This window comes from Vulpes vulpes, chromosome 9 (genome assembly GCF_048418805.1).
Source record: "Vulpes vulpes isolate BD-2025 chromosome 9, VulVul3, whole genome shotgun sequence".
NCBI lineage: Eukaryota > Metazoa > Chordata > Mammalia > Carnivora > Canidae > Vulpes > Vulpes vulpes.
In genome coordinates, this window is record NC_132788.1 from 102,527,024 (window position 1) to 102,539,308 (window position 12,285).

The 12,285-nt window shown below is 50.1% G+C and overlaps 1 protein-coding gene across 4 annotated transcripts in view; it reads left to right on the top strand.

Moving 5' to 3' along the window:
* INSR (insulin receptor) overlaps nucleotides 1–12,285 on the top strand; it is a 118,566-nt gene that overhangs the window by 55,414 nt on the left and 50,867 nt on the right. For all 4 annotated transcript variants that reach the window (XM_072721481.1, XM_072721482.1, XM_072721483.1 and 1 more), the window contains exon 2: nucleotides 9,208–9,529. In XM_072721481.1, the coding sequence (XP_072577582.1) occupies nucleotides 9,208–9,529 (322 nt within the window). The remainder of the gene's footprint in view (nucleotides 1–9,207; nucleotides 9,530–12,285) is intronic.

A 12,285-nucleotide genomic window follows, 5' to 3' on the forward strand; every position in this document is an offset into this window, starting at 1 on the left:
TCCGCTGCTTTTAGCTTTTCCCCGAGTCGGGGCTTTGCAGGCCCGTCCCGTGGGGTCCGCACGGCCGGGAGGCCCTCCCGGGGCGCCCCCCCCCCCCCGCCCCCGTCCCCCCAGCGCGGGCCGCCCGGCGGCGGTCACGGCCCGAGCGCCAGTCGGGCAGACCGAGCCCCGCGCGCCCGGGGGCGGGGCCACAGCTCCGGCAACACGCCCGCCTATTGGCTGAGCGCGAGGGCGGCGCTGCGGCCGCCGCCACCGCCCGGCCTGGATCCCACGGAGCGGACCGCGCCTCGGCGCCTCGGGCTTTGTGCGCGCGCGGCCGCCGCTGGCTCGAGGGGGCGGGGCCTCCCCGCCCTCGGCCCGCCCGTGAGGAACTCAACACGCGCAGCTGCCCGCAACCGACCAATCCCGAGGCTGCCTGCGCGGGCAGCGCTGCCCCTCCCCTTCCCCGGGCCCGCCCCCTTCCTGACCTGCGCGCGCCGTAGGTCTCCTAAGAGCTTCGCAACTCGATTCCGAAGGCGTCTGGAAAGCCGATCGGTCGGCGCGCGTGGGGGCGGCCTTGTCGGGGCAGCAGAGCGGGAGCTGCCCTGCTTCAAGGACACGCGTCCTTGCGGTCGTCGCTTGGAGTGGATCGCACGCTCCGCAGAGCGTCCGTCGACCACCCAGCTGGCTGCACCATCAGATCCTCTCCTGGATTCCAGGGGGTGGGAGGGGGCTGCTGCCCGCGTTCGGGACGCCGGGGCGCCCCAGGGGTTCGAACCTCCACCGCCCCGGGGTGCGGGCGTCCGGGGTCCGGGGCGGGCGTCCGGGGCGGGGAGCGGCGGAGAGGATCTGTGGATGCAGACCGAGTGCATGACTCTGCAGAGTTTATAAAATTCACACTTTCAGGCAGAGCCACGGGGCCCTGTGGGGAATGTGTCTGCAGGCCCATGACGCAACTGTTCCGTTTGGAAATTTCTGGAAAGCAGTAATTTGGGGAATAATAAATCTTGAGTGGTGTGTGTCTTTTTTTTTTTTTTTTTTCCTCCCCCCCAACTACAGGCTTTGGAAAGAAATGTACCAAAATGTTATTAACATATGTCGTGCTATGGAAACATAGTGGCTTTTTCCCCTTGGGCTTTGTTTTGCTTTTTACCATATAGCTGCTTCATGAAGGAACAAAAAACCGATTTGAGCTTAAAAAGGCAAAGAGGGAAAAGAAGGGTGGCTGTCTTTTTCTAACAGCCTGCGCTAGCCTTTCCCCCTCTTTATTTGGATTTATTTTAACCTTTTTATTTTGATGTGGTTTTCAAGTTTCCAGAAAAGTTGCAAGAATCGTATCCAGATTCCCTAGTTGCTTACATCTTCCCCCCATTTGTTTTTATCTCTAAGCATTTAGGTACATTCATTATATACTGCTTTTTTTTTTTTTTTTCCTTTTTCTTTTTCCTGGACTTTTGGAGAGTCAGTCGCAGGCTGACTTAAAATTACTTTTACTGGTAATTCTTCAGTGGTTTTCTAAGGACAAGAAAATTGTCTTGCACAGCTGCAGGATAATGAGCACAGTCAGAAAGTTAACACTGATGCAATATTTTAATCCACAGCCTCGTGTAGAACTCTCATCCCTCCTGCCAGTGTTGTCTTCATCAATACTATTCCCCCCCCCCCCACCCTGTTTTGGATCTAGGACCACACTTCTTATTTAGTTGCTTTGACTGTTAAAAGGCAAAAATGATCTTAAGAGAATGTTTGTAAAAGCTCCCAATCGAGGCAGGCAGCTATTCTAATGTAGTGGTACTGGTGTATTTGGGGGCAGAATTATATAACTGATCAACAGTATTTTATTAATTGTCTGCTAGAGGCTTTAAAAAGGTGTGTTTTCAATACATTTCGGTTTTAAAAGGTACATATACGTAGCGAAAACAAAAACCAAACCCCCAAAACCCACCCCACCTAATTTGCTGATATGTAAGGATGCCCTACTTACCCTCTATTCCAAGTTCATTCCCCTCCCCACAGTTTTGGGGCATATTTCTTGTGTCCCTTCCAGAGGGGTGTATGTTTCATTTGTCCTTTCCTTGCCCCCCCCCATTTATTTATTTTTATTTTTAATTTTTTTAATTCTTTTTTTTTTAAAGATTTTATTTATTTATTCATGAGAGACACAGAGAGAGAGAGAGAGAGAGAGAGAGGCAGAGGCACAGGCAGAGGGAGGAACAGGCTCCATGCAGGGAGCCCGATGTGGGACTTGATCCCCAGACTCCAGGATTACGCCCTGGGCCGAAGGCAGGCACTAATAAACCACTGAGCCACCCAGGGATCCTCTATTTTTAATTTTTAAAAAAGATTTTATTTATTTATTCATGAGAGACACAGAGAGAGGCAGAGACGCAGGCAGAGGGAGAAGCAGGCTCCTTGCAGGGAGCCTAACGTGGGATTCGATACTAGGATCATGACCTGAGTGGAAGGCAGACACCCAACCGCTGAGCCATCCAGGCTAAAATAAATCTTAAAAAAAAAAAAAAAAAAAAAAAGATGAAGAAGAAGTATACGTTTAACTTTGTAAGAAACTACCAAACTATTTTCCAAATGAGCTGCCCTGGTTTTTGCATTCCTGCTATGTTTGATTCTTTCCTTTCTCCACAAAGGAGTTACATCCTTTAGACACTGCTCTGTGCATCTTGCTTGTTTGACTTACTCCAACATCAGAATTTTTTTTTTACAGCTGCATACTATTCCACTCCTTGAGCCCCAGTAATTGATTCTCGTGGTCTCCTGCTATGGACTTTTCAGGTGTTTCCCGTCCTTTGCTCTTATAAACCCAACTGGTCCTGTAGGGTGAAGCCAATCTTTTTCCAGGTTTCTTGGTACCCAGGTTCTCTCTCACCTGCAGGGCAGTTCCTAGCAGGAGAAATACTGGGTCAAATTGCACTTGCCTCCTTCGCTTTGAATCACCTTTTCCTAAATAAGTTGACCTTCCTGTCGATCTCCCTCTGGGGAGCATTGCACTTACTTCTAGGATCCAACCAGAGGATGCAGACACAGCCACCTCCTCACTTCATGGATTTATGTAGGGTGCAGTTCTCAAGCTTCTCAACAGGGCCTAGTGGGAAAGCCACTTGAGGTAAAGTTTCAGGAAGGCTGTGGCTGCTGCTTTTAGCGTAACTGGTGGCCAGGGGTTTTGGGGAACCTTTAGGGAGAAGTGGGAGGGAATCGAGGCCAGAGGTCAAGGCACCATGTGGGGAAGAGGGAGATGGATGGACAAGGGAACTCATGTGTTTGGAGGAGGAAGAACTGGTGCTTGCTGTCTCTGGGAGATTTGGGTAGATGTTCCCTATGCACATGTTGTGCATCTGCACCTGTCCTGGGGAAGTGGGCAAACCCCCCCACCCCCCCCGCCCCGGACTGCTTGACATTTTCTCAAAGAGGCTGCTATTGCCTTTAACAGAAACAGCCTGGTTGGGGGGGGGGGGGTGGCTCAGAGGGCTGGGGCTGGGGCTCATTTGGTGTTTATGAGAGGGGGCGGTCGAGCACAGCTCGTGGAGAGGAAAGTCAGCCCCCTCCTCCATCTGGTCATTTTTCCTCTTGCACAACCTGTGGTTTTCATAATTCAGCCTGGGGGAGGGGTGGGGGGCCGCAGAGGCTGGCCCAGTGGCATTTCTATTAAATAAGATCAAGTACTTGGAAACAGAATGGGAGACACCCAGAGGTGGCTTATCGTTATCAAAACATAGTCTTCAAAAGTTAAAAACATAACTTTTAAGTAAAAAAAAAAAAAAAAAAAAAAAAGGCAAAGGAACACCACCAGTCAGTCCATTCCTTTTAACTCTTTGGTGAGGAGACCCGCAGGAGGGCAAAGCATTTGTCATCGCTGAAATAGAATTGCAAAGTTAGCTCTAGGGCGCTTCATGTCCTTCGGGGCCACAACACTGGCATCTCTGGGAGGTTATGTCTGCTGGTGGAGGAAAGTCACTTACAGCGTATCCATCTATGAGGTGATGTTGACCCCCGGAGTCTAGGCCCTGATAGGGATGGTAACTCAGTCACAGGTATGCTTCCCTGAGCAGGGGCTGGCAGTCTATCCAGCCCCTTGCCTGCTTCTGTAAAGGTTTTATGGGGCACAACCATGCCTGTGCACGCAAGCACCTTCTCGGGGGCCGCTTTGTGGCCCTTTGCGGAAAAAGCCTGCCGGCTGCTGTGCTGGAACTGGAGGTACTTCTCAGGTGGGCTCCAGCATAGAGTTGGAAACTCCTGCTCTCAGCCTCCGGCCTTGTGTGCAAGTGTGGAGTATTTTTTCTTGGCATTGTCTAGGCCGGAAGGCTTATGTGTTTGGGAAGTTTTTGTTGGGTCTTTGCTAATGCTTCTTTTGAACTCAAGGGCTGACTCTCAGACACAGCCCCAGCCCAGGAAATAGAGCCCTTCCTGTTCTCACATGTGCCTTCCCAGAGGGTGGGGTCTTTGTGGGTCCTAGGTATTGTTGTCTGCCTTAAATATTGCTTCCTGCCATTGACCCTCAGCCCTTGGGTCCCTGCAGACAGTTCATTAATCACGATGGCGATCATGATAATAGTGTCCATAGTAGCTAACTTGTATTAATCCTACACATTGATCAAAGAATCCAGTGCCTGGGTGGCTCAGTCTGTTAAGCATCTGACTCTCGATCTCGGCTCGGGTCTTGATCTCAGGGTGGTGAATTCAAACCCCATGTTGGGCTCCATGCTGGGTGTGGAGCCTACTTAGTAAAAACTGATCTAAATGAAAATCTAAATGAAAATGGACCCCAAAGAATCCAGTGCTTTATCCGCATCATCTTATTTAGTTGTGAGAAGTTAAGGGATTTTACAAACTGTCCCCATTTTACAAACAAGAAAAGGGAGGCTGTTGCTTCTTTAAGGAAATCTTTATGGCGGGCCTGTGGGGTGGCGGGCGCTGTGTTGCCAAAGCTGAATGAGGGTCACTTCTTCCCTTGGCTGCATGGACCCTGTGGATGGCCGCGGTGATTCTTTAGACCCAGGAATATCAGATTCAGAGCCAAAAGATCAAGGGTTTAGCTTTGGCCCTGCTGCTTCTCAAAAGGGCCTGTTGTCTGGCCAATGTGAAATGGAGATACCAGTACCTACCCCTCTCTCTGCTGGAGTCTGTTAGAATTAAGTGAAAATCTAATGGGTGGTACATAATCCCTAAAAAGACCTACACAGACTTTCTTCCATCACCCACCTATCTTCCTTCCTTTCTTCCTTTATTTTTTTTCTTTCTTTCTTTTCTAAAAAATATTTATTTATTCATGAGAGACACACACAGAGAGAGAGGCAGAGACACAGGCAGAGGCAGAAGTAGGCTCCCTACAGGGAGCCCGATGAGGGACTCCATCCCAGGACCCGGGATCACAGCCTGAGCTGAAGGCAGATGCTCAACCACTGAGCCACCCAGATGTTCCACCTGCCTTTATCCTGTTATACCTTATTAGTTCTTTTTGGGTCCATAGAGTAAAAAGTCAGAATATGCACCATGCAGAGATGCTCCAAATTTTGCATTTGCGTGTAAATATTCATGATATTTGTGGAGCACCTGCAACTGGGGGATGAGTCTTGGATGCATTCTTGGGCCAGTGGCTAAAAGTTGGGTGCCTGGAACTGCTCCAGAGTCATTCCTTTTGCCTCCTCTCTGTGTGATCGGAGCTGTGCCTCCTGAGCTCCTGCTGGCGGAAGCCCCGTCTTAGGACTGGGTGTCCCAGGAGCGGGTGCTGTGAATGGAGCAGACATTGCCTGCCCTCTAGCCTTCCTCCTAGACAGATGGTCAACAAACAGCCAGTATAATTTTTGAGAGTGATAAATACCATAAGAAAAATGTCATCAGATAATGTGTTTAGAACATGGTTAAGAAGGGGGGAGTGACTTCCAGTGGGGAGGTCAGGGAAGGTCTTTCTAAAGTGCTGGGACCTGAAGGACGAGAAGAGCCAGTCATCGGAAAGTAATGGGGAGGGCGCTCCAGCCAGTGGGGACAGCAGATGCAAAGGTCCTCAGGTAGGAGTGTGTGTGTGTACAGTGGGGGGGGGGGGGGGACAGAAAGGAGACCCAAATGGTTGCTGCCTGAGTCTAGGAGAAGGACTCCAAGGGGCCAGCAGGCTAGACCACAAGGGACCTTGGAGGCCTTGGCAAGGACTTGATTTTCATTCTCAAAGCCTCTGCTGTCCAGTGCAGGAGCCAGTAGCTACCTATGGCTGGTAAAATTAAAACTGAAATCCAGGGATGCCTGGGGGGCTCAGTGGTCAAGCGTCTGCCTTCAGCTCAGGGTGTGATCCCCGGGGTCCTGGGATCGAGTCCTGTATTGGGCTCCCTGCATGGAGCCTGCTTCTCCCTCTGCCTGTGTCTCGGCCTCTCTCTCCGTGTCTCTCATGAATAAATAAATAAAATCTTAAAAAAAAAAAAAACCCCAGTGAAACCCAATGAAAAGTTTAATTCTTCAGTAGAAATTAGAACCCTTGGGTACGCTTGCTAGGAATGTAAAATGGTGCAGCCACTGTGGAAAACAGTATGGCAGTCCCTCAAAAAATTAAAAATAGAATTACCATTATGATTCAATAATTCTGCTGCTGGGTGTACACATAGAAGAATTGAAAGCCGAGACTTGGAGACAGATTTGTGTATCCATGATCTTCACAGCATTATTCACAATGCCCCAAAAGGTGGAAACGACCCAAGTGCCAATTGATGGATGAATGAAAAAATAAAATGTGGTATTTGCATGCTGTAGAATGCTACTCAGCCTTAAAAAGGAGAGCAGTTCTGACACCTGGTACAATATGGATGAGTCGTGAAGACATTATGCTCAGTGAAATAAGCCAGTCACATAAGGACACCTGGTATATGACTCCACTCCCAGGAGGTGCCCAGAGGAGTCCCGTCCACACGGACAGAGAGGAGATGGTGGGAGTTCAGGGCTGGGCAGGGGGTGGGTTGTCAGTGTTTGATTTTATTTATTTTTACTTTTTAAATATTTTTATTTATTTATTCATGAGGGATAGAGAGAAAGAGAGAGGCAGAGACACAGGCAGAGGGAGAAGCAGGCTCCTTGCGAGGAGCCCGACACAAGACTTGATCCCAGGACCCCAGGATCACGACCTGAGCCAAAGGCAGACGCTCAACCACTGAGCCACCCCGGTGCCTGGGAATCAGTGTTCTAAATACAGACAGAGTTTCAGTCTAGGAAGAGGAGGACGTTTGGTGATGGATGGAGGGAATGGCTGGTCGCCGTGGCTGGGGTGGTGGCGGCGGTGGCGGCGGCGGTGGTGGTGGTTATACCTTGGGCCCCTTTTAAGGGCCACTGAGCTGTGCCCTTAAAAATGGCTAAGACGGTCAATTTTATGCTGTGTGTATTTTGCCACAATTAAAAAAAATTGGTTCCTCATTGCACTAACCACACACGAGAGCCGCAGGGGAGTAGTGGCTACCGTGTTGGTGTTGGACAGCGCAGCTCGAGAACATTCCCGTCCTCGCAGAAAGTTCCATCAGATGGTGCTGCTCCTGTGGGAATGCGGCTGCGGGGCCGATTTGTTGGGCTCCACTGGGGCCTTAATTAAAGTCACTGCAGCAAAGAGCCCGAGGGGCTTGGGGTCAGTAGCACTCACCAGCGTCCAAAGTGTGCTTCAGGCCGTGCAGAGTGTGTGAGCGAAGAAAGCGACTCCAAGGACCGGTGGGGTCACGGCCGAGGTCTGTCCAGCCTCAGCGAAGCCCCTGGTCCATGGACAGATTTGCCCGCAGACTGGGAAGGGAGGCCCGGTTATTAGGGACCAGGCTGGTTATTAGGGACCAGGCCGGATGCTGAGAGACTCAAATCAAGGGGAGGGGGTGATTTTAGGGGATGGGTGACAAGCTACTGGGGGAAGCCAGGCCAGAGTCCAGCCCTGGGGAGGCGAGTTCAGCTGTGTGGAGCCAGGAGCTCCCCGGGCCATGAAATCAGAGGCCAACTTCTGGCTCCCCACCTGCAGGGACCAGAAGCACCCCCTCCCCTAACCTCCGGCTCTGTGCTTGTTGCTTAGGCACTTGCCCAGCTGCGTGTTTGAGTGACTAACCTGCTTCTTCCCTTAGACCCCGCGCCGCAGGGAGGGTCTGTGGCCACCTGGGCCCTGCACTTCCTTGTTCTTTGGCTGCAACGTTTAGATCGAGGCGATCGGATGTCTGTTGAAGTGATAAATGACCTTTGGGCAATTGGCTTCACTTTCCTGTACCTTGGTTTCCCCCTTTGTAACGTGGAGGAAGTGGACAAAATACCGCCTGTTTTTACCAGTCCCGCAGGAGCGTGCTGGAGCCGGCTTGCTGGAGCCGACGGTCACGCTGGCAGGACATTCGTGAACTGGGGATTAAAGAAGCCGCTGTGGAAGTTTACGTGCTGTAGACTTATAATTAACAAATTCTGGTAAAAACAAACAAACAAACAAACAAACAAACAAACAAACAAAAAAAAAACGGAGGCCACAGGGATACCTGGGTGGCTCAGTGGTTGAGCATCTGCTTTCAGCTCAGGGTGTGATCCCGGGGTCCTGGGATTGAGTCCCGCATCGGGCTCCCCGCAGGGAGCCTGCTTCCCCTTCTGCCTGTGTCTCTCATAAATAAATAAATAAAATCTAAAAAAAAAAAAAGTAAATTCAAAACAAAGCAAAACATCTTGAGGCACCTGCGTGGCTCAGTGGTTGAGTACCTGCCTTTGGCTCAGGTCGTGATCCCAGGGTCCTGGGATTGAGTCCTGCGTCAGTCTCCTTGTGGGCAGCCTGCTTCTCCCTCTGCCTGTGTCTCTGCCTCTCATGAATAAATAAATAAAATCTTTTTTTAAAGTAAATTGTTTAATTAATTAATTAATTCATTCATTCATTTATGAGAGATACACAGAGAGAGAGGCAGAGACACAGGCAGAGGGAGAAGCAGGCTCCATGCAGGGACCCCGAAGCGGGACTCGATCCCAGGACCCTTGGATCACGCCCTGAGCTGAAAGCAGACGCTCACCCACTGAGCCACCCAGGTGCCCCCCGAAGTGCTCCTAAATACTGAGGAGCTCGCCACTGGCTGGGGGGCTGACACGAGTTGTTAGTTGTGCCTGGCATGGAGCAAGTACAGTAGAAGTGAGACTCTCCCCGTTACTGTTTTGTTTGGCTTGCACTCCCTCACCCAGACCTGCCGTCTATGCAGACAGCAGTTGGGCGAAGCTGTTGACCAGCTGTTTTCTTTCCCCCTCCAGTTTGTCCGACCATCTGCAAGTCGCATGGCTGCACCGCCGAGGGCCTCTGCTGCCACAGCGAGTGTTTAGGCAACTGCTCCGAGCCCGACGACCCCACCAAGTGCGTGGCCTGTCGCAACTTCTACCTGGATGGCAGGTGCGTGGAGACCTGCCCGCCCCCATACTACCACTTCCAAGACTGGCGCTGCGTGAACTTCAGCTTCTGCCAGGACCTGCACAACAAATGCAAGAACTCCCGGAGACAGGGCTGCCACCAGTACGTCATCCACAATAACAAGTGCATCCCCGAGTGCCCCTCTGGCTACACGATGAATTCCAGCAAGTGAGTCCTGGGCGCAGGTTCCGGGGAGGGAGGCGGGGGGCGGCACAGAGCGGGGAGCGACGCGGGCTTGGCGGTGTTAAAACTGTGTGACACGCAGGAGTTAACTGGCTACGAGCAAGTGGCCAGCTTCTTGGGTCTGTCGGATGCCGTTTCTGCCTCCTGTTTCCATCCTGGCCTTTGGAGCAGGAGCCGACTAGCTTTCTGTAAAGGACGAGAGAGTCAAGGTAAATGTTTTCAACACCTTTGCACACCCCTTTATAAAGGTTTTCTGTGCTTAGCTTTGGGAATAGAAGATGCAAAAGCAGGAGCGCTTGGTTTTCTGCTAGAATCCTTCACGTGGACAGGACTGTCCGCAGTGATGGAGCTGCCCAGGCGTTACAACCAAGAGCAGAGCTGAGGTTTTTACGTTTTCTGCACCCTGGAGCCAGGCAGCGAGCTGAGATTAGCCTGGATCACAAGGAGGAAGAGACTCCATTCTAGACCATTCTCAGGACTTCGCCTCTTTTTGAAGGACGGTGCCATCAGACCGTTTCCTCCTGTTCGGGTGAGGAATACGGTTTTCTGTCCTCGGCGGTGAGTCAGATTTCCTACGCACATCACAGACTTTTTGTTCATGTTGTTAGCTTCTCAGATGAGCTATTTCGGTGTCTCAGGGCTGTAACCAAGTTTAAAAAATCTGTTTCCTGGTTTTTGTGCGGAGGGTTGGAAAAAAAAAAAAAAAACCTCACAAAACAACAAAAACCAAATCAGAAACAGACGCACGTCAAGGGGCCTTGAGCTGATCTGCTTACGTAAAAAATCTTCCTCTTCAGACTTGAGAATTAGCCAAGCGAGCGTGTTCTGGTGGGAAATTTTATTTCCCCGGGTGGAGTGGGTGGGAAGGAAAACAATCTTTATTTCAGTCCTTAGGAGCCTCTCTTGGAGTGTTTGTGAAACCTGCAAGTACAACATGTTTTGTTTTACTTGTTTTTGATAAAACCTATCAAGTGGCTTTGTTGGTCAAAAATAGGCTTCTATAAATCACCTTTGCATGCCAGACAGTTTTTTTTTTCTTTTTTTTTTTTCCTGGCCAGTTTATCAGTCAGGTTGGGAAAATGACTATATTCCTTTTGATTCATATCTGGGTTTTTTTTGTTTTGTTTTTGTTTTTCCATGTTTGAAATAAAGCATGGATATTAACATCTTCCGCTGAGATGTTTGTTTAAAAGACACTGGCTTTACATAAAAGGTATTTTTTTTTTCCCCTGACCGTAACCGAGACCTGAGATGTAGAGGAGATTTCTTTGATGCGATTGCTGATGGCACAACAGCCCCTAGAACTGAAACCCCGGGAAACTGGCAGCACGTCCTGTGATGTCTGGGACCTTTACTGAGGGGAGGAGGGCAAAGTGAGAGACGCCAATTATAACTTGTTGTAGCAATATTTTACTTTGTTGGTTAAAAAAAAATTACCAGCTTTCCTTTTTTTTTTTTTTAAGATTTTATTTATTTATTCATGAGAGACACAGAGAGAGGGGCAGAGACACAGGCAGAGGGAGAAGCAGGCTCCACGCAGGGAGCCCGATGTGGGACTTGATCCTAGGATCCTGGGATCACGCCCTGAGCTGAAGGCAGATGCGTAACCACTGAGCCACCCAGGTGCCCCATTAGCTTTCCTTCCGAAGCTTTTTATTTTATGAAAGACTTTAGGGCCCTCGTTTTCTAATGTGGTTTGATATCAAATAGGACCAGATATGTTTTCTTCCAGTCTGGTGGTTTATCTGGGAAATTGGTGTCTGACAGTTTCAGAACAGAGGTCTCGGAACCCACGTGATTGATTAAGAAGCCTCACTGTCTATGGTCCCTTGAGGTACCTGGTGGGAGCACCAGGGTGCCCTTTACTGGCACGAGGAGGGCTCGATATTTGAGTGACTGTTAAGTGCGGCAGGTGTGGGGCATCCCCTAGAATGATCTTGGTGTGGCTGGCTTCTTGCCATCCAGGACGCAGCCGAAAAGTCACTTCCTCTGAGAACCCTTCTTCCCTGTCTGACCGCCCTGTCTGAATTAGCATCTAGCCCCTTCTTGGCATATCACACAGTTTTCACTCTGATCAATGATATTTGATAAATGATTCAATATCACCAATTGATATCACAATGATTCAGGTATCACGAATTGATATTTTAATTGCCAATTTGTTCATTTGAACCCAACCTGACCGTATGTTTCACAAGTGTATCGGTCAGCTCTTTCTGTGTAACAAACCACCCAACACTCAGTGACCTTAAACAACACTCATTTATGATTTATAGTGATTGCGTGGGTTGACGGGTGGTTTGTCTGGCTGGGCTGAGCCAGCCCGGACTGGATGGTATAGCAAAGCCTCTCATATCGTAGATGGGCAGCCGAGGCCTCCCTCCATGTGGTTTCTCAGCCCAGCAGCCAGGGAGGGCTGCCCCCATGTGTGTGCAAGTACTTTTCAAGCCTCTGCTTGCGTTACATTTGTTAACGTCCCATTGGCCAAAGCAAGTCACACGGCCAAGCCCAGATTCCCTGAATGGGGAAGTAAACCGCACTTCTTGGTGGGATGGGCTGCAAACAACCTGTGGCCATTATAGGCTCCCACAGGGAAAGTACGTCGTCTGTTTTGCTCACTCCTGTGTGCCTGCAGCTTCGAACGGGCGTTGGCAAAGGGCCAGATAGTAAATATTTTCAGCTCTGAGGGCCATATGGTCTCTGTTGCAGCTACGCAACTCAGCCCCTATAGCATGCGAGAA